The sequence below is a fragment of the Heterocephalus glaber genome, unplaced genomic scaffold, assembly GCF_053883595.1.
Source record: "Heterocephalus glaber isolate CG9 unplaced genomic scaffold, H.glaber_assembly_v1.0 deba00001456, whole genome shotgun sequence".
Classification (NCBI taxonomy): domain Eukaryota; kingdom Metazoa; phylum Chordata; class Mammalia; order Rodentia; family Bathyergidae; genus Heterocephalus; species Heterocephalus glaber.
The window spans coordinates 1791044-1815099 of record NW_028258304.1 but is presented as its reverse complement, the minus strand read 5'-3'; the positions used below and the strand labels follow the sequence as shown (position 1 = coordinate 1815099).

The 24056-nt window shown below is 47.3% G+C and overlaps 1 protein-coding gene and 1 long non-coding RNA gene across 3 annotated transcripts; both read right to left on the bottom strand.

The window, feature by feature from the left end:
- Nucleotides 1-84: 84 nt before the first annotated feature.
- On the bottom strand, nt 85-8263 carry Tex261 (testis expressed 261). Of its 2 annotated transcripts, none has more exons than XM_004849898.4 (6): nt 8069-8263; nt 7151-7230; nt 6096-6249; nt 3663-3730; nt 2987-3089; nt 85-2817 (listed from the first exon to the last, which is right to left on the bottom strand). In XM_004849898.4, the coding sequence occupies exons 1-6, from the start codon at nt 8136-8138 to the stop codon at nt 2702-2704; spliced, it is 591 nt and encodes a 196-aa protein (XP_004849955.1). In that variant the 5' UTR covers nt 8139-8263; the 3' UTR covers nt 85-2701. The 2 variants fall into 2 exon arrangements, with proteins under 2 accessions (XP_004849955.1, XP_087072061.1); XM_087215935.1 differs by having other exon boundaries at nt 7151-7328; nt 8069-8255.
- A 9227-nt stretch (nt 8264-17490) lies between these two features.
- Nucleotides 17491-18976, bottom strand: LOC110350260 (uncharacterized). The gene is made up of 3 exons (XR_015452928.1): nt 18849-18976; nt 18181-18282; nt 17491-17670 (listed from the first exon to the last, which is right to left on the bottom strand). It is a non-coding gene; the product is annotated as an uncharacterized LOC110350260 (long non-coding RNA).
- Nucleotides 18977-24056: the final 5080 nt, after the last annotated feature.

Below are 24056 nucleotides of genomic sequence, written 5' to 3'. Positions count from 1 at the left end.
GATGTGAGACTATGAAAGCTCCCATACTTCCTCCAGGAAGCTATCCGGGGTCACCTGTAATCCCCTCATACACATTACAGTTCATTCATTAAACAAACATTTATTGAGTGTTTTCTATGTGCCAGGTGCCAAACCAGGCACTGTTGATACAAAAATTCCAAGGACAGTCCCTGCCCTCAAGGAGCTTACAGTCTAGTGGAGAGACAGATTATTAAGCAGGCAAGTAAGCCCAAAGTGATCTGTGTGGTGTGCTGGGGCTAGAGAAGGAGAAGGGACATTCAAAGCTCCTTGGAGGAAGTAAAATCTAAACTGAGACCTGACAGAGAAAGTACCAGTGAGTGAAAGCAAAGGGAATCAAAATGGTGAGAGTGAGCCATGGTATTTCTGCCTACAGGAGGCTAGGACCCAGAGTGCAAGGAGGAAATGAGACCAGAGGTGAGAAGGGACCGGGATATCAGAGACCCACATGCTAAAGGGTCTGGGGACTTTATCCTAAAGGCACTAGGGAGCTATGGAAGGTATTAGGCCAGAGAGTGACTTGATCAGTTATGCATTTTGAAAGACAACTCTGGCTGGCCATGGGATAGAGAAGCAGCAGGGGGCTATCAGAACAAACCAGCTAAAAGCTGATGATAATGAGGGTGGTTCAAACTAAGAGATGTCAAGGAAATAGATTTGAGAGTTTTTAGAGACTGGATGTGGGGGTAGAAAGAGAAAGCAGGAATTTGAGATCAAGTTTCCTGTCTCCTGAGTGTTGGAATGGCCTAGGCAGGTACCCTAAAGAGGCAGGCAGGTTTGCAGAGGACAGCAAAAGTACCATGAATCTGAGTTGTCTGTGGGCCCAGAAGGCAGCAGAACTGTGATTCAGATCAGGAGGGATGCTGCAGCTAGCAGTCAACACTCGGTTCCACAGCAGAGTCCCTGAAGCCATCAGCATGGATGGGGTTCCCAGGGAGCCCACAACAGAACCCTGAGAGGCCCCAGCGTGCATGGTAAGCAGAGAAACCTAAGAAAAGAAGACTGAAAGGAGCAGCTAGAGACAGAGGGACAACCAGCGCCACAGAAGAGCCAGGGAAGCACAATTTGAGAAGCAAGAGGGATAAACATGTCAGCTACTGCTGAGATCCGGCAGGATAGTCTGGAGAATCTGCTGGATTTAGCATGTGAGGGCCCCTGGCCATCCCTGGGAGAGCACTGACCAGCAGCAGAGTGAACACAAGGGCAAAGCCACCTCATCAGGGTGAGGAACAAAGTGGACAGCAAGGGAGACTAGAACCAGCTGCCAGCCCATCGGTGAAGACACTGGCCTCATGTCCTCTACTTGTCTGCAGAGCAGAACAGGGCTGGCAATCTCACTTGCATCAAAAGACCAAATGTGCCAATCCTCCCAGGGAGGGGGAGGCTGGTATTCTTAAGAGAACAGAAATGCTAAAGCCAAGGAAATAAAGGGCTATGATGGGATCTCAGGCATGATTTACAGATGTTGAAGCACAGGGGTCTTCCCAGTGACTTAAAGTTGCCACAGGTGTATAGTGCATCCTGCACCTGCCAGCCTCACTGTGAGGTATAGTACATGGCCAGCGATGGCTCTCATGAGGACGTCATTCCAATATGTACTGTTGAGCACTTGCAAGGCACTAGAGTTGGAGTGCAAGGTCAACAAATGCTGGTCTGTGCCTGAGCCCTGGCCTGCCTTCTTGGAAGGCAGAGATCATCTCCCCAGGAGCCAGAAGCACACAGAACAGAGTGCCAGACCTTGTGTGCTCTTAGAGTGACAAATAGCCTCTCTTACCAACCTCATTTCATAAAAAACAGTCTAGACCCAGGCTGCCTGGAAGCTGGTTTTTTTTTTTTTTAAGCCTGAGATAGAATTCAGCCAGAAATCATTCCTTTTCCTCAGAGGAAGACTTATAAATAGAATACGGTAGATGTTCTTCTGAAAATCTAACCCAATCCTAAACTGTCTCCTCTCCTACTTCTAGCTTGACAGCCACAGAGCCTTGGGAAAAGAAGAGATGGAAGAAGAGGGAGGTGCATAAGAAAGGCCGCTACTGTCCCATCCCCCACACTCCACCCAGGCTCTACTCATCTCTGCCCCCTCCCAATGAGGACAAGAGTCCTTCAGAAGGGCAAGACCCAGACCTAGGAGAGGAGTCCCTGGAGCAGAAACCTAGTCCACTCCAGGCAGAAAGCAAGAAGAAGGAAGATGAACTTTTGGGATGTTAAGGCAAACAGTGCCACCTAGAATCTTTATTCAAACAGGAATCAGCAATTGGACAAAAATCACAGTTAAATAGCAAAAACCATTTCTCTTGGAAGTGCCAAGCTATGTCCCCTCCCTATAATCACCTGCCCAAGGAACTTGTCACCGGCTGTTCTCCAGCTTCAAGGACCCTGCCCTGGCTCCTCTGGCTGAGCCTGAAACTCCCAGTCCTCCTTGGGAGAGGGAGAGGAGGCTAGGGAACTAGGCCACCTGGCTAAGGAGGCTTTGCCACCTCCCTGGTCCCATGAGGTTACAGCCCCTGGCAGCATCAGGTCCGAGCCAAGCTAAGCCCCCAAGGGGGGTGGGGATAGGGCTTCAGGACCAAGGGGAGGGAGACCAGGGCTGGTGGAAGGGGACTTCCAGGCCTGGCCCCTACCTAGCACAGAGGCCCAGGGGGCCTGACTTCTGATCTTGCCCCACATTCCCTCCCCAAGGGGGTCAGTATATCTTCTGACGACTGGGTAGAATGGCCTCTTTGATGAAGGAGAAGACAACCAGGATCCCTAAGCGTTTTCCCCGCTTGCCTTTGGTGAAGTAATTGGAGACCACATCATCTGTGGAGACACAGGCAGGGAGACGAGCATATGAGATGAGTGCATGTGTGTACACAGCTCTCCCCACCCAGCGGCCCAGTATCTCATCACAAGGCTGGACTCTGGTTCCCTTGGATGACTCAGGCCTTGCAGGTGTCCCCCACCTGGCCCATCACAAACCCCGTCTCACCTCCTGGCTGCATGGTGGAGGGCAGGACATTCTCCCCAGCCGAGAGTGACACAAAGAATGCAAACGGGACTATCCACAGGCAGAAAGTGAAATAGGCCAGGACCTGGCAATGAGAGAGGCACCAAGAATGGGCTGGGTGTGGTCACCTGGGGTCTTAGACAGGTGGGTGAGGTTAGGTTACATACTGCCCCTCATCTCCGCAAAGCCAGGGCATTCTCAGACACAAAGATAATTCAATGGGGAAAGGTAGAAGCGGACAATGACTGACTGTGCCTTACTCTCTCCAAAAAAGTGATCCTGTTCTTTGCTGGGGCTTCAAATTGAAGGCCTAAATGAGGAGAAACGCTGGGAGGAAAGCCCACACCTGTCCTGTGAGATCTATGTCAGACAAGCCAGAGCAGGATTTCTTCTGACCTCAACATAACCCCATTTGGGACTCAAAAAACTTACTAGGGGAAAGCAGTGTCCTCTCCACCTCAGCCTAGGGGACCCCTTCTAGCCCCTTCCTTAGCCACACTGCTTTCAAAAACTATCCATATCATGTTTCATTTTGTTCAAGACATGATCTCTGAGTAGACTTAGTTTCAGATTATGGCTGAGCTTATAATGCAAATCATCCAAGTCCCCATTACTCCCCTGTTCCCAGGACTAGTTGCATGTTCTGGACACTGCTTACCTCTGAGAAAGGGTAATATTCTTCTGCAAAAAATTGAAATGCTAAATAATGATTCACCACCACTAATCCTGTTAAGGGAATGAAGAGTCAGTCAGTTTGAGGGAATGACATAACTAGACTTTTCAACCTCAAAAGGCCCTGGGAATTGGGAGCCCTTACTCCTGACTTTGCACCCAAAAAAAGATTATGGCTTTGGGCCAGTACACTACTGTTTAGAACTTAGTTCCCCACCTGTCAAGGTGGGAGAATCAGCTCCAACCTGCTCACTGCAGAGGGCATAATGAGTAAAATTAGAAGGGAGGAAAGAAAGCTATGGAATGTTATAAAAATGAGACTTCTGTGTTATATAATCCAAAGCATAACGACAATGAACTGGTTTGGTTTGGTTTGTTTTGGTTTGTACCAGGGATCGAACTTGGGACCTTGTGCTTGCAAGGCAGGCGGCAGAACCACTGAGCTAAATCCCCGGCCCAATGAACTGGTTTTTATTGAATTTGAGTCCCAAAGCAAGCTCTCTCAGCCAGATGTGGCAGTGCTTGTAATCCCAGCACTACGGGAGGTTGAGGCAGGGGATCACAAGTTCAAACCCAGCCTGGGCAACTAAGTGAGACCCTGTCTCAATCAATCAACAAAAGCTTTCCCATGAGGAATAGTTGGAGGACATCATGGGTGTACAAACCAGACCAGTATAAGACATTTCACTCCAAACTGGGCCACAGGGAAAAGACCTCCTCAAATAAAGGAGTGTTTGCAGACACTCTGAGGTATAGTTTAGGATTCTTCAGAATTTGGGGAGGGTTCCTTCTCCATCCTGACTGAGGGTAAGGCAACTAGTTTGAACTGGCATGTTCTGGTCCCACACATACCTCCTCAGTGTGCAACCAAGTTTATGAAAAAGTAAGCAGGCAGATCGGAGGGACAGGCTGCTCCGAGGCAGGCATCCCTGCCTGTTCCATGATGGGGTGAAGAGCAGGCACCAGAAAGAATGTGTTCCCTGAACCTGAACCCCCCCACACACACATAACTCGCAGCAGTTGCCGTGTCTCTCTTCTCCCTTCTTGCCTCTCCTTCTAAGGCAAAGACCATACCTCTGTTGCATCTAGCCACAGCTAAGGCTAAGACAAACATAAGGTAGGGTGGTGCCTGGGGCCCACTAGATCTTTCAGAGAAGCTCTCTCAGTCAGGCATCTAAATGGCAGGCTGAGGGAATGACAAAGGGAAGCCAGGGAGCTTGCCACCAGGGGGTGGGAAGGTTCTCCCTGGGATGATGTAGAAAGGGCCTGGTCTCTAGAGAAGGACTCCTACAAGCTACCCACCCTCCCTTTTTGTAGTACTAGGGATTGAATCAGGGGTTTGTGACTGCTAGGAAAATGTGACACCACCATGCTATATCTCCAGCCCTTTTTATTTTGAAACAAGGTCTTGCTGAGTTGCCCATGCTGTCCCCAAACTTGGGATCCTCCTGCCTCAGCCTCCCAAATAGGTGGGATAACAGGTATGCACGCACCACTGTGCCCAGCCCTGCTGAAAAAAATTCTATGGTGAAATCACAACAAGGCATTCAGGGAAGGGACCCAGTCCTAGTTTTAACATTATGCTTTTCTTGTGAATATTCTCTTTCTAGGTTCTCCTACAAAAATAAAAAAGTAGCTCCAAAACACCCCTAATTCTATTTGATATCTTGACCCAAGGCTAGGACACCCAGTAATGATGAGCAGGAGAAACAGCAAACCTTGTGAACAAGTATTTTCTGAAACCTTCTCTATGAACATATGCAAACATCTACAATCACCTACCATGTGCCAACTGAGTCTCCCAACAGTCCTGTCAGAAACACCACCTCTGAACAGACTGAGTAGCTAAGGCCCAGTCACTGGACTCTCACAGTCCACTGTGGTGGCAGGACCAAGGCAAGAAGGTTGGGGTCCTCAGCCCTGAGGCAGCTGCAACCACTGACAATAGAACCAGAAAAAGGAGCCCCAGGAGGCATCTGCACCAGGCCAGCATCTGCAGCAGCCTCACAACAACCTGAAGCTCCAGTCTTGATCATGACTGTGGGCTGGATGGAAGCCACCCACCTGCCAAGGAAGGGCTTCAGGCTTTTTGGGCCAAGTGATTTCTTTCAGGCTGGGACTGCTCAGTGGGGCCTCTCCCTCCACCAACCCATAACCAATTTTCTCTTCCCAAATCCTTCTTCAAACTTCCCTGTTTGGGAAAGTCCTCCCAATCTGAGACCCCCCCAAACCCCCAAAATTCTAAGCACCGTGGTCAAGGCAGGCTCTAGGGTCCTCATGAGTGAGAAGCCTGTATTCCAAACCTCCTGGAGAACCTCAGTGGCCTGCCTCCTCCTCTGTATCCCCTTCAGTGCCCAGGACTGAGCTAGGTACATCCAACCACGTGAGCTGCCCCCCTCCCCATTCTGCCCCCTCTCACCACACGACAGGATGAAGTTAGGTGAGGTCAGCATGATGAAGGGGAAGGTCTGCAGGAGGCCAAAGTAGACGAGGTTGGTGAACAGGCCCACACCAATCATGCTGGTGGGAAAGCGCTCAAAGACGTAGAGGCCAATCAGCACAGCCGTGGAGAACTGAAACAACCAGACACAGTGCAGAGAGCCCTTCCAGGCTGCTGCCCAGACTCTAACCCCACCCTGCTCTGGGCAGCACTAGGTTCATGCTTCAATCTCCTTGTTTCCTAGTCCCAGCCCTGGGTCTCCCAGCTAGACTCTCGGCTCCCAAAGGACAGCATCTTTAAATGCATTTCTCAAAATTTTGACAACAGCCCACAGTAAAGTAAAAAAAAAAAAAAATTTTTTTTTACACAGTCACCCCAAGAGACACATGCAGCTGGCAGAAATGTGTCCACCAGCAGTCGCTCCTGGGCCCTTGACATTAATGGCAATGATAAATCTTCAGGAATAGACGCCTCCCCTGAGGCCAGGGCTGGGGCCAAGGGAGGTGCTACCCTTAGGGAAAAATCACTAAATCCAAATAGAAAGAGGGCAATGAAAAAGCATTCAGAACTGTGCTCAGGGCTGGGGATTTAACTCAGTGGTTCTGCTGCCTGCCTTGTAAGTGCAAGGACCTGAGTTCGATCCCCAGTACCAAAAAAAAAAAAAAAAAAAATCTGTCCTTAGGTTCCACTAAATTCTAAATGCTGGGAGCAGGGCAAGGGGCCAGAGCCAATGGAAAAGAAGGTAGCAAAGGCAAAACCATGGGCCTGTCAACAAGAACATAGACTAGGCTGTTACCTTAAGCAACTGAGAAAAAGGATTGCAGGGAAGCAGTGCCATTGGGAAAGGAGGCCTGGAAAGATCTAGGCCCACGAAAGCAGACCCAAAAGACAAAGTACAGGGCAGGGGAGTAGTAGTGATACCCTCAGGCAACAGCAGAGACCCGGCTCTCACTATCCAGGCCAAACTCTTCCCACCTTCTCTTCCTGAGGCTGGGCCAAAGGTGAGGGAAATCCTGGGGAAAGCGGCCACTTACCCAGATCATGTATTTTATGATTCTGCTGGTGGCCATTGTGTATTCTTCTATCAGTTCTGCCAGGTAGTAGAGTCCAGCAGCTGGGGGATGGTGAAAAGTGCAAGCAGGGAGAATATCAGCTCAGGTTACTCCCATCATCCTGGTCATTCCCAAGAAACCATGTGTTGCCTTTATATGTCTGGAGAAGGGGAACTTTATCAGGGCAAAATGAATGGAAGTCTGCATTTTGACTCCTCAAAACAATGTTCACCTCTGGCCCAGAAAGTCTATTTCATCCACTTATTCAATAAATACCTGCGAGGCACTTAGTATGGGCCAGGTGCTGGGCCAAGTGGTGAGAATACAGCAGAACAAAACAGACAAGGCTCTTCTCCCTGACCCAATTTGAGGAGGGGGATGGGAAGCAGGGAACCAGACAATCCCCAGGAGAACGCTACTTTAGGACAAGTACAGGGCACTGCTGCACCATCATCAGACCTCTACGGAGGGCTTCCCCGAGGAGGTAAGACCTCAATTAAGATAGAGTAGGCACCAGCCTGATGTGGGGAAAGTGTCAAAGGCGGAGAGCAGCAAGTACAAATGGCCAGGAGGGAAAGGACAGCAGTAGGTGTGGGGGGAAAGATCGGCGCGGTGGGGCCGCCAGCGAGAGAGCGGTTGGCAGTTCGCAGGGGCGCTGAGGGCACTCAAGTCAACCTTTCCCGGGTACTGTTGGGCAGACTTTGTGACATCTGGCAGGACCCACGAACAGGCTAGGCTGCTGGGCTCAGCAGCAGGGGCAAGACGTGGCAGGCTGGGAGGTGAAGCCAGGAGCCGCCGCCCAGGGATCCCCGACTGTCTCCGGACACCCCGAGAAGCGACCCCGGGCAAGTATAGATGCCGGGGCGGGAGCCCGCGCGAGCCCGCGCCGCGCACTCTCACCGACGGCCAGCGTGATGAAGCTCACTTGGATGAAGAGCGACAGCCAGCTCAGCACGTACATGAACCACATGGCGCCCCCACCCTGCCCGCCCCCGGGAGCCGGGACGGGCCTGCGGTCTTTGGCTCCAGCGACACAGAGTCACCACCGCCAACGCCGCCGCCACCTCCCAGTGCCCGCCCCGCGGACTGACGAATGCGCTGCGCCGCCGAGAGGAGCTCGGCCCGAGCGCCCCTCCCGGCAACGTGCGCACTAACGCCACCTGCCGGCGTGGAGGTCCAGATTCCTAGATCCACCGAGGGGACTGCGGGCAGCTGCTGCCTGCGGGACAAGAGACAGTCAGCAGAGACGGAAAGGAGGCATCCTTACAGTGGCTCGGAATATAGGTTTACATTAAGCTTTCTCTTGCTGTCTCTGGTAACGGAGACAAAGTTATTGAGTTCCTATCATGTGCCATGAGCTGTGCTAAAGGCTAGGCTCTCTTTATGGAGGAAATTGGTCAGATAATGATTAAGCTGGGGCTAAAGGATATCACACATCTAAAAAGTCAAGCATTCAGGAGTTGGGATGCCTTTAACTGGTCACGTTAAGACCTAACTCTCCCTCTAGGCTGAGGTCTTCTTAGGGTATCTTCTACACCCTTATACTTTTTGCACTCTGCCCAGTGTGGGGTTCGCAGGGCGCCCACTAGGCGGTGACTGCACTTACTACTCCTCTGGGAGAGTTAGTAGGAGTACAAGGAATGACGCAGCCCTTGTTAAGAAGTCCCCCCATCTAGTGGCCAGGACAAGCATTTTTTTTTTTAAGCGTGTGTAATGGTCTTTTGGTATGCTTATCTCAGAATCATTTTCGATGCATAAAAATAAATACCTATTATTTAAAAAATCATAAGATTACCATACGATCCAGCAATTTCACGTGAGTATACACCCGTAAGCAACAGCATTTGCACAACAATGTTCATAGCAGCATTATTCCTAATGGACAAAAAGGTGGAAACAACACAAATGTTTGTGGATGGATGACAGAATAAACACAACGTGGCATATACATACAATGAAATATTATTTAGTCTTAAAATTAAATTAAAATCTGACACATGCTACAACATGGATGAACCTTGAAGGTTATATTAAGTGAAAAAGCCAATTACTTGAAGGATGAAACTTGAAGAAATTATGCTAAATGAATAAGTCAAATTCTGTATAGATCCACTCATATGAGGTATCTGAAGTCATCAAAATTATAAAGACAGAAAATGGAATGATGGTTTCCCAGGGCTGGATACAATGACTAATGAGAAGTTATTGCTTAGTGGGTACAGAGTTTCCATTTGGTAAGATAAAAAAAGTTCTGGAGGTGAATGGTGGTGATGGTGTGGAACAGTGTGAATGCACTTACTGCCACTGAACTGTACTTTAGTTACTTAAAATGGTAAGTTTTGTGTTATGTATAGTTTACCACAATAAAAATGCATATAATTACAAAGCAAAGCATTTACATTGAAATACAAGTATAAAAGTTTTTAGAAAAACAAATGTGTGCTACCACAATATGTGTGCTTCTTTATTAATACATAACATAACCAAATCTAATAGAAAATCTAATAACTTCCACAATGACAAGGTAGGGATGAGAGTAACTGATATTTCAAGATATCTTCAATCATATGATTAAGAGAGTTGCAAATACTGCTAAGTACTGTGAATTTGTTGCCTCCATTTATAGTAGAAGGAAATGTTAAATTCCAGTTAGACGTTAGTGCATATAAAAATGAAAACTTTTTCCCTTCCAAGTTTCCAGGTTCATCAAATCTGTCTCCTGAATTCTATATTTGCTGATTTCTAAGGCATCTCTAGACCCTCATTTAGTAATTCCCGAGGGACATGTAGAAGGGCAGTGGAGCCTTAAAAGATCTTTTACTTATTTACAAACCTATGCATTGCAGCTCTGTGAGAGACTAAATGCAACCTAAATGTTCATTAATAGAAAACTGGTGAAAAAACACAACGTGTCTTTCTTTTCAGATTTTTACTGTGAAAAAGAAAACACCTAAAATGATGACCAGGACAGAACAGACTAGGCCAGAAATAGCATCATGTGGCTTTACAACTATTTTTTGTTTCTTTCTTTTTTTTTTTTTTTACCAGATCTAAATAACTGAAAAGATGTTCTCCATTTTTTTTCCTTCTCTAGCACATATCCCCAGCAGTGAATTAAGCCACTATGAAACACCTAAATAAACCAATCTACAATCTTCTTCTACCATTTTTTTACCATTTTTAGATGAATGTATGATGAGAAAGTCAATATTAATAATATGGATTTTCTTATCACAAAAAAATAAAGGACCTCAAGCACCAAGAACAGTTTTATCAACAGAATCTATTTATCTTCATTTGAATGTCTTCTAGCATATGTAAAAAGTAATAAAATCTATCTTCCATCCACATATATAATAAGAATTTCTATAACTGTATAAATGCCTCTGATGTATTTCCCCCCCTCAAGATTTTCAACTACATGTTTGACAAGTGAATAAATAAATCTGTTATCAGTTGAAAGTTTTGGCTGATAACATAGTAAGGATTGTTTCACAGGCAGAAAACATGTAAAGCAGTATTAAAATCTAAGCAAACAAGTGTTCTGTATCTACTTTAATAAATGGTTATTATTATTTTTCCAAAAAAAAGTAGGAAACTGGTTAAGTATATTTTGATATACGATAAAGCAGAGTCACAAAAACACATGAGAATGTTCTATATATACTCATATAGGACTCCTTTTGATAAAAGAGAGGGAGAAAAGAATCCATATATATTTCTTTATATAAAACACCTCTGGAAGGATACATTAGAAAATATTAGCACTGGGGGTCTAATGTTGGCTAGTAGAGCATTTGCCTAGCATACATGAGGACCTGGGTTTGATCCCCAGCACCAAAAAACCCATATATGATAATGTAGCTTGCTTACTTGGAAGAAGAAGGGTCAGAGTTTAAAAAAAAAGTAGGAGAGTGCATTCGCACTGTGTGCATTTTTATATCCTTAAAACACTGAACTATGAAAACATATTACCTATTCATAAAGTTTAAAATTAAAATGTTCATAGTGTGCTGGTTTTGCTGAGATGCCTCAATTTTCCTGTCACCATACAGTCACTTTGTGAGAAAAACCACTGTGTGGTGCCTCAAAGGTAAGAGGCCAACCTTGGATCATGTGACCTGGTTATCCCTGATTTGACAACTGGGAAACTTCATGCTCAGAACTTTCTATTAGGTGATTTGTATTTGAGGCACAGAAGCATTGGTAAATAAACAGTAAACTCTTTTCTTTCTTCAGTACTGGGGAGTCAACCAAGGGCCTTTGTTCTAATCTACATGCTTAGCAACCCCCACACTTTTTTTTTTTTTGAGACAGGGTCTTCCAAATTTGCTAAATTGTGCTAGAATTATAGGTGTGCACCACCAAGCCTGGCTAGGAGCAGTAAACTCTTAATTATTCTTTTTGTTAAGTATTTTTCCAAGGAGAGAGAAAACATAAAAGTACCCCCAACCAGAACTATCAATAAAGAAAACTTGAGGTCCCAAAAGGCTAGGTACTTTCACCACAAACCAAGCCAGCTAGCACTGTTATTCCAGAGCTGGACATTTTCACTTCCTCACAGCTTTAGAACCAAATCTGGCCTTGGGGACACAAGCTGAGGATTGGAATTTCCGCAAGAGCAAAAAGAGAAGTGCCATTTCCTGGGAGCCATGAGGAGCAGGCAGTCAGAAGGGAAAGCCACTGCCCCATCTGATTCACACAGCTTAGTAGGACAGGACAGGACTCTGGAACCTCCTGGGACCATGCCCAGCAGGATGCCAGGGTGGGGAGGGCAAGCCCAGGCCTCACTTGGAAGAGAGATGGAAGGGAGGAGGGGGTACCCATGTTTAATTTGAGGAACTCATTTCAAGAGTGAACAGATTTGTAGATTCAAAGGCAACTGGCCAGATTGTCGACTGGAATATTGACAGGCCCTTGTACCTATATGTACTCATACCAATGTTCTTTAACTTTTAACCCCAAACACCTTTAACTTTTACTAATACATACATTTATATGTTGTTTTGTGGTACTGGGTGAAGGACCCTAGTTAGCAAGACAGACTCCATATTGCTGCTTGACCCACCTGCCTGTCCTTTAGATGAACTCAGAAGGAGGAAGCTTAGAAACCTCCTCCCCTTAGAAAGTCCTTTTAGAAATAACAATCAACTATTGTTTTACAAATGTTCTAACAGCAGGACGTTCCACTTCTGCACCTTTCCCTTGCTTTAGTAGTTCTTTCCCATAGGGGGGGCCTCAAAACTGTTGGCCTCAAAGGTGTATAAAACATGTTTGTCTCCCCCCAGTCGGGGCTCGAGTCCAATGCTCAGCTCAGGTCCTGGCCAGTAATGAACTCCTGTGTGGATTTAATATCATTCTCTGGTTGGTTCTCTCTCAATGGGTCTAACATTCTTGGAGGCCCCAGCGAGATAGCCAGCTGCTCTGGAACTTATTATCTTGGAGCCATTGTTTCTTTTTAGGAGAGACCAGGATTGAACATTGGTGGTGTCTGGCCCCTCTGGACACCAGTCTGTGGAAGGAGAGGCCACCCTGATGGTATTCCGGGGCTCCGGGTAGGCCGGTCCCAGTCAGGCCCTATCGCCGAACAACCAACCCACAGGAGTTTATTGGGAAAGCCTCTAGAGGTAAGAATTGAATGATTTTTAGTGCACTGTGGGTAGATGGGAGGAAGCTGGATGCAGCACAGGTTCCCCTATCTAGAGTCTCTTCGTGATGGCAAGCAGACTCACTGGGTTGGGGTCCATACCCATTCAGCCCCAGAGGTTTTACTTGGCCAAAGTTTGTCTTTGTCTGTTTACTGTTGTCTGTCTGCTTGCTCTGTGTGCCTTTTGCATTTTCACAGGCTAAAATTATGGGTTCCTCACAGTCCACAGAAGGAACTCCACTTGATTGTGTTTTGAATAACTTCAAAAAAATTTATTCCACAGACAGGGAAGATAAATATGGCATGAAATTTTCTAAAGGCAAATTATGAAGCCTGTGTCAATTAGAATGGCCCAGTTTCAGAGTCGGTTGGCCCCTGGTGGGAACTTATTCTATGCACATTGCTTGCAAGGTTTGGAATGTGGTCAAGGGAGTCGGGGCCCCACAGGTCCCCATCGACCTTTGGCACTCGATTGGGACTGGACTATGGTCCATCAGCCCCATCTTCCTCCTCCCTTTTTTCTTTAAAACAGACAGAGCCTGGGGGAGGATTGATTTATGCCCCTTTTACAACTAGTGATCTTTACAATTGGAAACATCAAAATCCCCCATTCTCTGAAAAACCTCAGGCATTAATCTCTCTTCTTGAGTCTGTTTTTCATACCCATCAGCCAACTTGGGATGATTGCCAGCAGCTTTTACAGATCCTGTTCACCACTGAGGAGTGGGACCACATTTATCAACAGGTAGTCAAAGAGGCCCTGGGGCCAAACCCCAGAGTCACTCCCAGAAGCCTGGGGTATTCGGACAGGGCTGAGGCTGCTGTTCCATCACGGCATCCCGAATGGGACCCCAATGATGATGATTGTGGGAGGAGGCTGGGGACCTATTGCTAGCACTTATTAGGGGGACTCCAGACAGCTGCCAGAAAGCCCACTAATTTGAATAAGGTAAGTGAGGTTAGCCAGGGAAAAACAGAGTCTCCGGCTGCATTTTTAGAGAGACTCTTGGAAGCCTATAGAATTTTCACTCCTATTGACCCAAAGGCTCCCGAAAATGCAGCAGCTTTAAATTTGGCCTTTGTTTCCCAGTTGGCCCCAGACATTAAAAATAAATTACAGAAATTGGAGGGATTTGAGGGAAAAAATAGGACTAAACTCCTGAGCATAGCCCAGAAAGTTTATGATAACTGTGACACCTCCGAGGAAGTCCTAGCCAAGAAACTGGGGAAAGTCACTATTGCTGCACTCCAGGCACAAGAGACAATCCCTCCAGACAGAACAGAGTCAGGTACGAGGGGGCGGCCATAGTCAGTCCAGAAGGACAAGTACACTGGACACAGGCATTAAGCTGGGGGGGCATTGGCACAGAGGGCTGAACTAATAGCCTCAACTCAAGCCCTAAGGTTAGGTCGAGACAAGGCTATAAACATCTACACTGACAGCCGGTATGCATTTGCCACTGCCCATGAGTATGGCGACATCTACAGGCAGAGAGGACTATTGACAACAGAAGGGAAAACTATCAAAAATAAAGAAGAAGTTTTGGCCTTATTGGAGGCAATTTGGGAACCCAGGGCATTGGCCATTATTCATTGCAAAAGCCACCAAAAAGGAGACAGCTTCGAGGCCTGCGGTAACCGAGAGGCCGATGATGCGGCCCAATGAGTGGCCAGAGAACCAGTGGGGCCAATAGACATTCTGCCCATCCGACCCTTTGGCAACCTGCCAGAAAGACCCACATATACCCCAGAAGAGGAAGAGGAAAACCAAAAGCAAGGGGGTACAAAACTGGACTCAGGCTGGTGGAAAGGGACAAATGAACGAATTTGTCTCCCCCAAGCCCTGGGGCGACAACTTCTTCATCAGTTACATCACTTAACTCACCTGGGAGAATCAAAGTTAAAAAGACTAATGAGCTCTAAGTTTTCAATCCCAGGACTGACCTCTATGGTCCAGGACATCAGTTCCAGGTGTCAGGTGTGTGCACAGGTAAACTCCAAGACAAGACCAAGGAGCAACGATAATCGACTACAGGGAAGAGAGCCAGGGAAACATTGGGAACTTGATTTCACCGAAATAAAATCCAGCAATAGATTCAAATATTTACTGGTATTGGTTGACACCTACTTGGGTTGGGTAAAAGCTTTCCCCACTCGTGGAGAATCAGCCAACATAGTAACTAAGGTTTTGCTCCAGGAGACAGTTCCCTGATTTGGCATCCCTCGTTACCTGGGGTCTGACAGTGGGCCTGCCCTCACGGCACAGATATCCAAATTGTCGGCGAAGGCACTACATATGGATTGGAAATTACACTGTGCCTATCGCCCACAAAGTTCAGGGCAAGTAAAAGGATAAATAGGACCCTGAAAGAAACCCTGACTAAATATGTTCTAGAAACTGGAGGTAGGTGGCCCGATCTGCTTCCTCTAGCCTTGTTAAAAGTTAGATGTACCCCATATGTTGACAAGTTTACCCCTTTTAAAATCTTGTATGGAAGGCCGCCACCACTCCTCCCTAAGTTAAACCTTAAACAGATAACAAAAAATTCTTGTTTCTTTACTTCAGTCTCTTTAAGCCTTACAGATTCTTCAGAGTGAGATCCAGGCTACAATACAACAGGCTCGAGAAAACCCCTTTGCGACATTCCAGCCCCATGGTTTCAAGCCAGGAGACCTGGTTCTGATATACTTGGTTTGCTTGCACTGAGGGCTTGACTAAATACATTCCCAAATCAGTCTTGGCTACCCAATCTGCCACTTTATTTTGTGTCACCGTGTATGTTGTTCCCCAAGTCTTGTATTATAATGAAAAAGGGGGCCGCGAACATCTGGGATTAACCACTGAACATTATAGGAGTAAACGGGCTGCCTCCATTTTAGTGCCCATTCTGGAGGGATTAGGAGTAGCTGGGTCAGCGGCTATTGGAACTTCCTCCCTGATCCTTCAGGACACAAATTTTAAAGCCCTAAGCCACCAAGTAGCCAGAGATTTGGGTCACCTGGAAGACTCCATCTCCAGATTAGAGAACCAGGTTGATTCCCTAGCTGAGATGGTCCTGCAAAATTGAAGGGGACTTAACCTCTTGATCATAAAACAAAGAGGGTTGTGTGTGTAGCCCTAGGAAAAACCTGTTGCTTTTATGCTAATCAGTCTGGTGTCATTAGAGATACCCTAGCTATGGTCAGGAAAAATTTAAAGACTAAATATGCTCAACAAAGGATCAAAATTGGTTTCAAAATCTATTTGACTGGTCCCCACGGTTAACTACCCTAGTTTCTGCTGTAACAGGCCCCTTAGTTATCTTACTTCTGCTTTTACTCGTGGGACATTACATTATAAATGCTCTGATTAAATATATGAGACAGCGGGTTGATGCAGTTAAACGAATGGTGTTGAGACAAAATTATGAGACTTTAAAAGAACTTTAAAAGTTTTTTAAAAAAAAAATCAGAAGAGTAAATACGAGAATCAAAGATTTGATTAAATTACAAGAACTAGTGGGGAATGAAGGACCCTAGTTAGCAAGACAGACTCCACATCGCTGCTTGACCCACCTGCCTGCCCTTTAGATGAACTCAGAAGGAGGAAGCTTAGAAACCTCCTCCCCTTAGAGAGTCTCTTTAGAAACAACAATTAATCAACTATTGTTTTACAAATGTTCTAACAGCAGGATGTTCCGCTTCTGTACCTTTCGCTTGCTTTACTAGTTCTACCCCATAGGGGGGCCTAGGAACTGTTGGCCTCAAGGTGTATAAACCATGTTTGTCTCCCCCAGTCGGGGCTCAAGTCCAATGCTCAGCTCGGGTCCCGGCCAGTAATAAACTCCTGTGGGGATTTAATATCGCTCTCTGGTTGATTCTCTCTCGCTGGGTCTAACAATAGGGATCTAACCCAGCGCTCTACAACTGAGCAACAGCTCCAACCTTTTTTTTAAAAAAAAAATTTTTTTCAAATTTTAAAAGAGGCTCTCACTAAATTGTCCAGGCTGGGATTGAACTTGTGATCCTTCTGCCTCAGGCTTCCCAAGTAACTGGGATTATAGGTATGAGTCACCACATGGGGCTCACATGTGACCATTCAATGCCTGCCTATGTGGGGACCAATTTCTATACTGTATAGCTTATGAGGGGAATTTTTGGTATCCTAGACATTTCAACATCATATGAATCTTTTCCTCAGGAATAGATAACCAAATTGCTTCTCGGCCTTTTGGCTAAAATCAAGGACAGAAGACAGTTAGTTCTAGCAATTATAGTGTTCTTTTTTTTCTTTCTCTTGATACCAGGACAATTACAGTGTTCTTATTCTATCCCAGCCAGTGTTGCAAGTGATTTGGATGAATTAACCTATTTAACGCTCACATCTACTGTAAGAGATAGAACTATTATTTTATCCATCTCATAGATAAGAAACCGAAGTACAGAGAGGCTCAATACCTTTTCCAAAATCACACTGCTAATACTTGGCCAGCCTGGCTCCAGAAACCGCAGGACTTTCCCTTCAAGTCATTTGCCTTTGCAATCAGGGTGACTCTGCCTGTCTGCTCATCACATGCCTTTTGACCAGTGGGCTGAGCCCTGCTTTATCTCCAGCCAGGCTGTCTGGTCCCCTAAGCTTTTCCTCTTCTCCCTCTACTTTCATCCTTGTAGCGACTAATGAGTACACCTCAGGGTTCTAGCTTTGATTATCTCTGGTCCTCTTCAGCAGCTTCACTAATTCATCTCACATTCCCACAGACGTCACTGTGCTCACGACTGTGATGGGCATTTAGTTGAATCTGAGGTCTCACTGTCCACTTCAATGAGACTTGTCCATCCCTGGGGGTTAGGAAGGCCAGGCTGTATCCGGTTAAAACTGAAGAGAACAGAGAGAGCTGCTGAAATTCCCCTGGTCTGGTCGTGTTGGCTGCTGCCCCCTAGTGGTGGCCAAGGGAACTGGAGAGGACCCGAGGCAGGAGTGGGTTCTTTGGCCTTCTTGAAAGATTTTGGGGGACCTTACCACCAGTCTTAGCGAGAAAGCCAGGTCTGGAGGCCCTGAGAGCACATACACTCAACACCCACATCACATCCATCACACACGTGCACTACACACAGTTGCAGACAGGGGCCACCTCAGCATCTAAGCCTCTGCTACCTCTGGCTGGCCAGGCTGCAAGCTATAGTTAGTGCCCAAGAGACACCATGGAGTCAGACACAGGCGTGGAGGCCCAGTCCTTCTCCCCTCCCACTCCCTTCTTCCTCCTATACTTCCTGTCTAAGCCTGGTCTCCCTACCAGCTCCCCAGGCCTCACGGAAGCATGGTGTGGGACAAGAAAATTTGAGGAAATATGTTCCCACCTACCCCCATTCCACTGCTAACACATACCATGTCACCACCAGATGTCCCTTTCTAAGGTCCCAGCATGCTGTGGGAAGGGGGTTTCTCCTGTGATAGTCCATGTAGTCAGCAGGTTTGTTGTTTGGTATTCTGCAGCAGGGTAACCAAAGCAAACTTTTAGTAAGAGATGAAGCACAAACCAAGAAAAAAAAACACTGACTCCTGCTATGTTCACATAATCTGTCTGTCCAAGTCAGCAAGGCTTCCTGACTCTCTACACTGTGCCTCTGCCCCCACCCAAGCAGTTACTCCGTGTTCTTGGTACCCTCCCCCCACCTCATCACATGCCAGGGGGCCCAACTCAGTGGCTGAGTTAAAGATCTATCTAGTGACAAGCACTCAAAGGACTTTATGAATTGCCTCAGCATTGTGTCAGCTAAGCTGCTAGGCCCGAGAAGACCATGTAGGGGTGCAGTGGGATGAGGGGGAATGACAAGCAAGAACTGGACAGGAAGATATAAGATCCTGGCATATTGTCAAATCAGAATTCTAGAGATAAAGATATCCCTGCAATTAAAAGATTTACTGAGCTATAACAAATGCTATCCATGAAGAAAGGACTGGCTCTGGGACAAATTCCATAAGCAAGCAGCAGCAGAGCAAGGTAGCCACAGAATTTGGAGGAAAAGGAGCATAAACCACTTCCATGAACCTACCTTGACCACAGGTAAGGGAGTTGGGACAAGGTGAATTGCTCAAAGTTTGGGAGCAGGAGGACAGTCCGTGAGGAAAAGCACCTGTCACTCATCGATTGGCTGGGGTTGTGCTCATCCTCTTGGGGTTCTGCATCGAGGGTTTCAACACATGCTTAGGAATGTAGGACAGGTTCTTTGTTTGTTTGACCTGAAGCTATTAGCTGACTAGTTTATCTTATCTCTTTGCAACCTCTGGCCTGTGACTAAATTTAGGACCTCTCAGAATTTTTCTCTTTCCAATCTCTCTGCTCCTGAGTGTGTGTTTGGGGGTGGGTGGCAGCTGGCTGAAGGAGGTCCAGCTGGCCTCAACTTGGAACTCCTGTCAGAGGCAGCCCTACTAGCCATAACAGCAGAGAACCATTCCTGTTTACTTCTGCCACCACTGTCACCCTGCCATTATTCAAACAGCTCCTAGCAGTGTCCTGTGACAGGAATTCCTGACGAGAAGAAGAGACTGCTCTCTGACAAGCTGACTTCCTCCCTCAAGGAAAATAAAGAAAAGGGAGAAATTGAGCCAATTAGGTAACTAAGAAGTTTCTGGACAGGGAGGCAGCTGTTCTACCTTCCACTTCACGAACCAGGCCTAACACCAATCTATAAATCAACAACTAGTAACTTGCTACCTTATGATTTATGAGGAATTTTTTCCTTATACTGAACAGACTGGTCCAATTTCCCTCCTTGGGACTACCCAGAAAAAAATCTGTGTAGCCACTGCCCTAGTGAAAGTAGAACATAGGTGTGCACAAGGCTGTTCCACCCCCCTTTTCCTCTTTCCTGCTCCAGAGGGTCCCAGGGAAGGGCCTACCAGGTGAGATGGGGCAGGCTGTATCACACACACTTGGTTTGTAGCCAGTGGAGTTGATAAACTAGGGGGAAGGGCTCAACTACATCTTCCTTTCATCCCACATATGAAATCTCTGAGCCCAGTGGGCATCAGATGAGCTGCCAGTCCCAGCCAGCCTTTCCTCACCCCACCCCCCAATGTGCCTTCAAGGTGGGTAACAGCAGGGATGTAAGTCTGAAGCCACAGCCAGGAGTCAGTAAGAGGCCAGGATCAATGTATGGCTGGTTTAGAACTCTGGCCTGACTAGCTTCAGGGCAGTGAGAGAGAGAGAGAGAGAGAGAGAGAGTGTGTGTGTGTGTGTGTGTGTGTGTGTGTGTGTGTGTGTGTGTGTGTGTGTGTGTGTAGGCAAAGCTAAATGCAAACCTCTGCCAACTAACAGCACAGACAGACTGGCATCTCCTGAGAGTCACTTAAGCCTCCTTACCATGGCCATCTGCAGCCTTAGCGAGAGTTGAGCTGGCAGTTTCTCCCCTGAGAGCCTCCAGGTCATCTGGGAAAGAGGGTGTTACAGACTTCAGAGGCAGGCGACAAACCTTGGGATAGTCACATACTCTTCTTGAGAAAGGCACAGACAGCCCCTCTCAGCTGGCAACGCAGGGGCTACAGGGGGGTCACACGGGGCAGAGGCAGTGGCACCCAGGCTCGCTCACAGACATGGAAACAGTCAGGATGGTACTGGATGCTACATACATGTGTACAGGCAAACACACAGACAGGGGCTTTGCACCTGACACCCTCCAGAGACACCCAAGTCAATCTTCCCCAGTTGAAGGGGGCCCTTGGCTGCTTTGATGTAATGACAACAGTTTCCTCCACCCATGCCCCCTTCCTTTTCTTACGGCCACCTAAGATGGAGCCAGCTCAGTATCCCTCTCCAGGTTTAAAGAGCTCTCTGTCCAGGGCTGTGGGGCTTGGGAGATGGAGGTCGCGGTCTGAAGCTGGCTTCCCATTTCTTTGCTGAGTTCCAGACCCTGCCCTTCCACTGATGTGAGTGGCAAGCAGTGACTGCAGGCAAGGTCTCCCAGCTTTCCCAAGGCCCTGTCCTGGTTGCTGATTTGCCTGGGATTAGGCACTATGTCAGACCCTTGGCCCCTGACAGAATCTGGTCTCCAGTGCCCATCCAGGGCTCTGGGCAGCCTATCGAATTATCTGCCAGTGGGCTGTATGAGGCAGCCCTGCTTCTGGATTTTAGGACACAGTGTCAAAACCAGTTTCAGGCTGTGGTCCCAGGGTCAAGCCTGGCTGTGGGAGCCTAGATTGCTCTCCCTGGGCGTCTCTTGGAGCTGGGTGCCATGGGGACATACTGGATCCATATAGCTGAGAGTACCCACTGAGGACAGTCCCAGATGCTGTCTGCACGACCAGGGGAGCCCCCGGTGTGCCTGCATTGGGATTGGATTTAGGAGAGGGAAAGAGCTGGCCCTCAGAGGCAAGCTGGGCAAATGGATTCTTACTGAGAGTCATCCACCTGTCTGGGCTGTCTGATGCCACACCAGCTCTGACATCTATTTCTTCCTGTCCATACCACACCTAGCAACACAGTAGAATTACTGCTCATCTCACTCTGGCTCCACCCTCTGCCCTTCATCTATAGCCCTCTCCTTCAGATACTCAACAGGCCACACCTCCTCATCATTAAGGCCAAGATCCCTGATCACAAAAACTAGACAGCAGCCCCTGTCCCATCTCCTGCTTTACTTTACCTCACTGAACTTAGTTGCTATGTGACTACATAGTAGATGTTTATTTTCTGTCTGTCCCACTAGAAGGTAATCTCTCCAAAGCAGAGACTTTCACTTGTTTAGCCTCAGACTTCCCAGTGCACACAGCAGGCATGCACTAAATGTTCTAAACAGACATGAGAAGGCATATACATGCAACTGACACACAAGTGCTAAATGACAAACACGTGCACAAACACACACCCAGCACAGGCCTGCACACAAATCTGTGAGCAGAAGCTTGCATATTCACACGTCTCGCTTGGCTCAGTTCCTCAGAGCCCAGGAGAACCACTACATCCACATTCTTGATGTAGGCAGCTGGACACCACTCAGGCCTCCTGGTGCTAACTTGGCCTGACACATTGGCTGCACATGGGGCCACCCATGGAAGCTGCAGCAAGCCCACTGCCATTGTAGTGGTTGCTAATTGGCTCTGTGTTGGGCCTTGGGTCACTGCTCGGTCAGCCATGGCTGATACTTTCTTCCCACTTGTCTCAGGAAAGGAGCTGCTGTCCCTTCTGCTTAGGCCTCAGCAGGCTACTGAACCGCACATGCCTGGCCACGTGGGACTAACTGAGCCAGTGAGCCCTTCTGATGACGGCCCCCACCCCATTCAATCTTGACAGAATAACTCAGCAAACAGGACTGGCCTAGGGTAGGCAACTGTCTCAGGAACACAGTGTGATAATAAGGGTATGAGGAAGGGCTCAGCCAGGCATCCATCATAACCAGAGCAGGCCCTGAAATGCCACTGGGGAAGGACAGACCTCCCAGTAACACTGGCTCTCCCTCAGGTTCCTCTTAAAGTGCACATCCTCTACTTGGGCGCAGGAGGAGAGAACAGGGCCCTGGAGAGTGGGAAGAGGAAACAGAAGAAACACCACTGATCAAACCTCAGTTATCTTCATTTATCAGGTACCCCTCAGCCCCATGTCCAGGAATTGTCCATGGACTGCTTTCAGAGTAGAAGCAGCTGCCCCTGCATATCTGCCACCACACCCATTTCTGAGGTCTTAGGGATCCAGGGGTCTCAGAGTGGTTTTCCAGTGCAATTTGAGGGTAGACAGTCCCTGGGCCACTAGAAAACTCTAGGCTTGGCTTCCTAAACAGGTTTGCTCACTCTACTCTCACTTTTCAGGCCTCCAGAGTCCAGCTTGTATTCATTCACAGTTTAACCAGGGTGCATGCATTTTAAGGGCCCGAATCTCCACCTAGTTTAAGACTAGAAGAAACCTCTTTTACACTGCAAGTTGTTCTCAAGTCCTCCCTCCTCCAGGAAGTCTCCCCTGCTGCTGCTCTTGCACATGGCCTTGCAACTGTGGTTACATCCTGTCCCCATCAGGCTTCTTTTGCCTTTTTTCTCCCAGAGTGCCAGCTGGGGTGAGAGTGGTGGGGGCACTCTTGATATCTGCTGGCGAGGGCACACGAGAAGTAGTGGGTGACACCTCCTCGGCCTGGTCTGGTCCCAGCCCTTCTTCCTTATGGGCCTGAAAAGGCTGGGGAAAGCCAAGGTCTTATTGAAACCACAGTTGGGGGAAGATTCCAGCTGCCCCAGGAAAGAAAGTAAGAGGAAAGAGGAGTTGAGGGGTTCCAGCCTCACCCCTGCTCCACCCCAGACTCAGCTTTGTCCATCTTCCTTGGTAGGGATGAGCTGTCTCCAGAAAAGGGGCCCTTTGCTGCTAGTGGGTCAGCCCAGAGGAAAATAAGGTTCAAGCCTGAGATCTCAGTGTGAAGAGTTCAGGGAATTGAAGAGTTTTGTTGTCTTTGAATAGGACCCAGAATTTGTAAGCCAGTGGATTATTAAAAAAAAAAAAAAGAGAGAGAGAAATTGAAAAAGAATAGAAATTTTACTTAGATCTGGATTGTCCTTGCAAATCTCCCCATGGAACCCTTAAGTTAGTATAGGGCCTCCAGGCCACAAAGCGAGTGAATGATAGATCTGTTTTCTTCCAAAGTCCCACACTGGAAATAAGAGGACATGGTGTGGTGGGCATTGGAGACCTACTACTTAAAGAGAAATACTCTGCTGATAGCCTTGCTTCTTTAGCCATTAAACAGGACAGGTTTTTCTCCTTTAGGGCTTTTATGAGCCTTAACATACTAATGAGCAAGTGATTCTTGAAGATAAGGATGGGGCAGATGGATTTTCAAGGACTCACTGTTCCCAAGGATCCAAGAGCCCTTTGTTCTGGAAGTACCAATTAAAGTTTCCTGAGGGAACAGCATCTAGGAAACCTTGCCTAAATGACTTGTAGAGTAATGTCTCTTTCTGTCACTTGCAGTAACATAGAAATCCTGCTCTTCTAAATTATTGGAGAATAATATAAAACTAAACACCAAACATATATCCTAAAAACACTCAAGTTCTATTACCTAAGGCATGGACTATTGGGGTCACTCTCTCAAACTTGCTTTAAGACCGCTTTCCAGAAGGATTTCTTTATAAGGTTACCTACTCACTACATTTTTGTTTTCTTTCTTCCTTTTTCTTTCTTTCCTTCCTTCCTTTCATCCCTCTTCTTCCTTCCTTCCTTTCTTCCTTCCTTCCTCCCCCCCCCCTTTCTTTCTTTCTTTCTTTCTGGTACTGGGAATCAAACC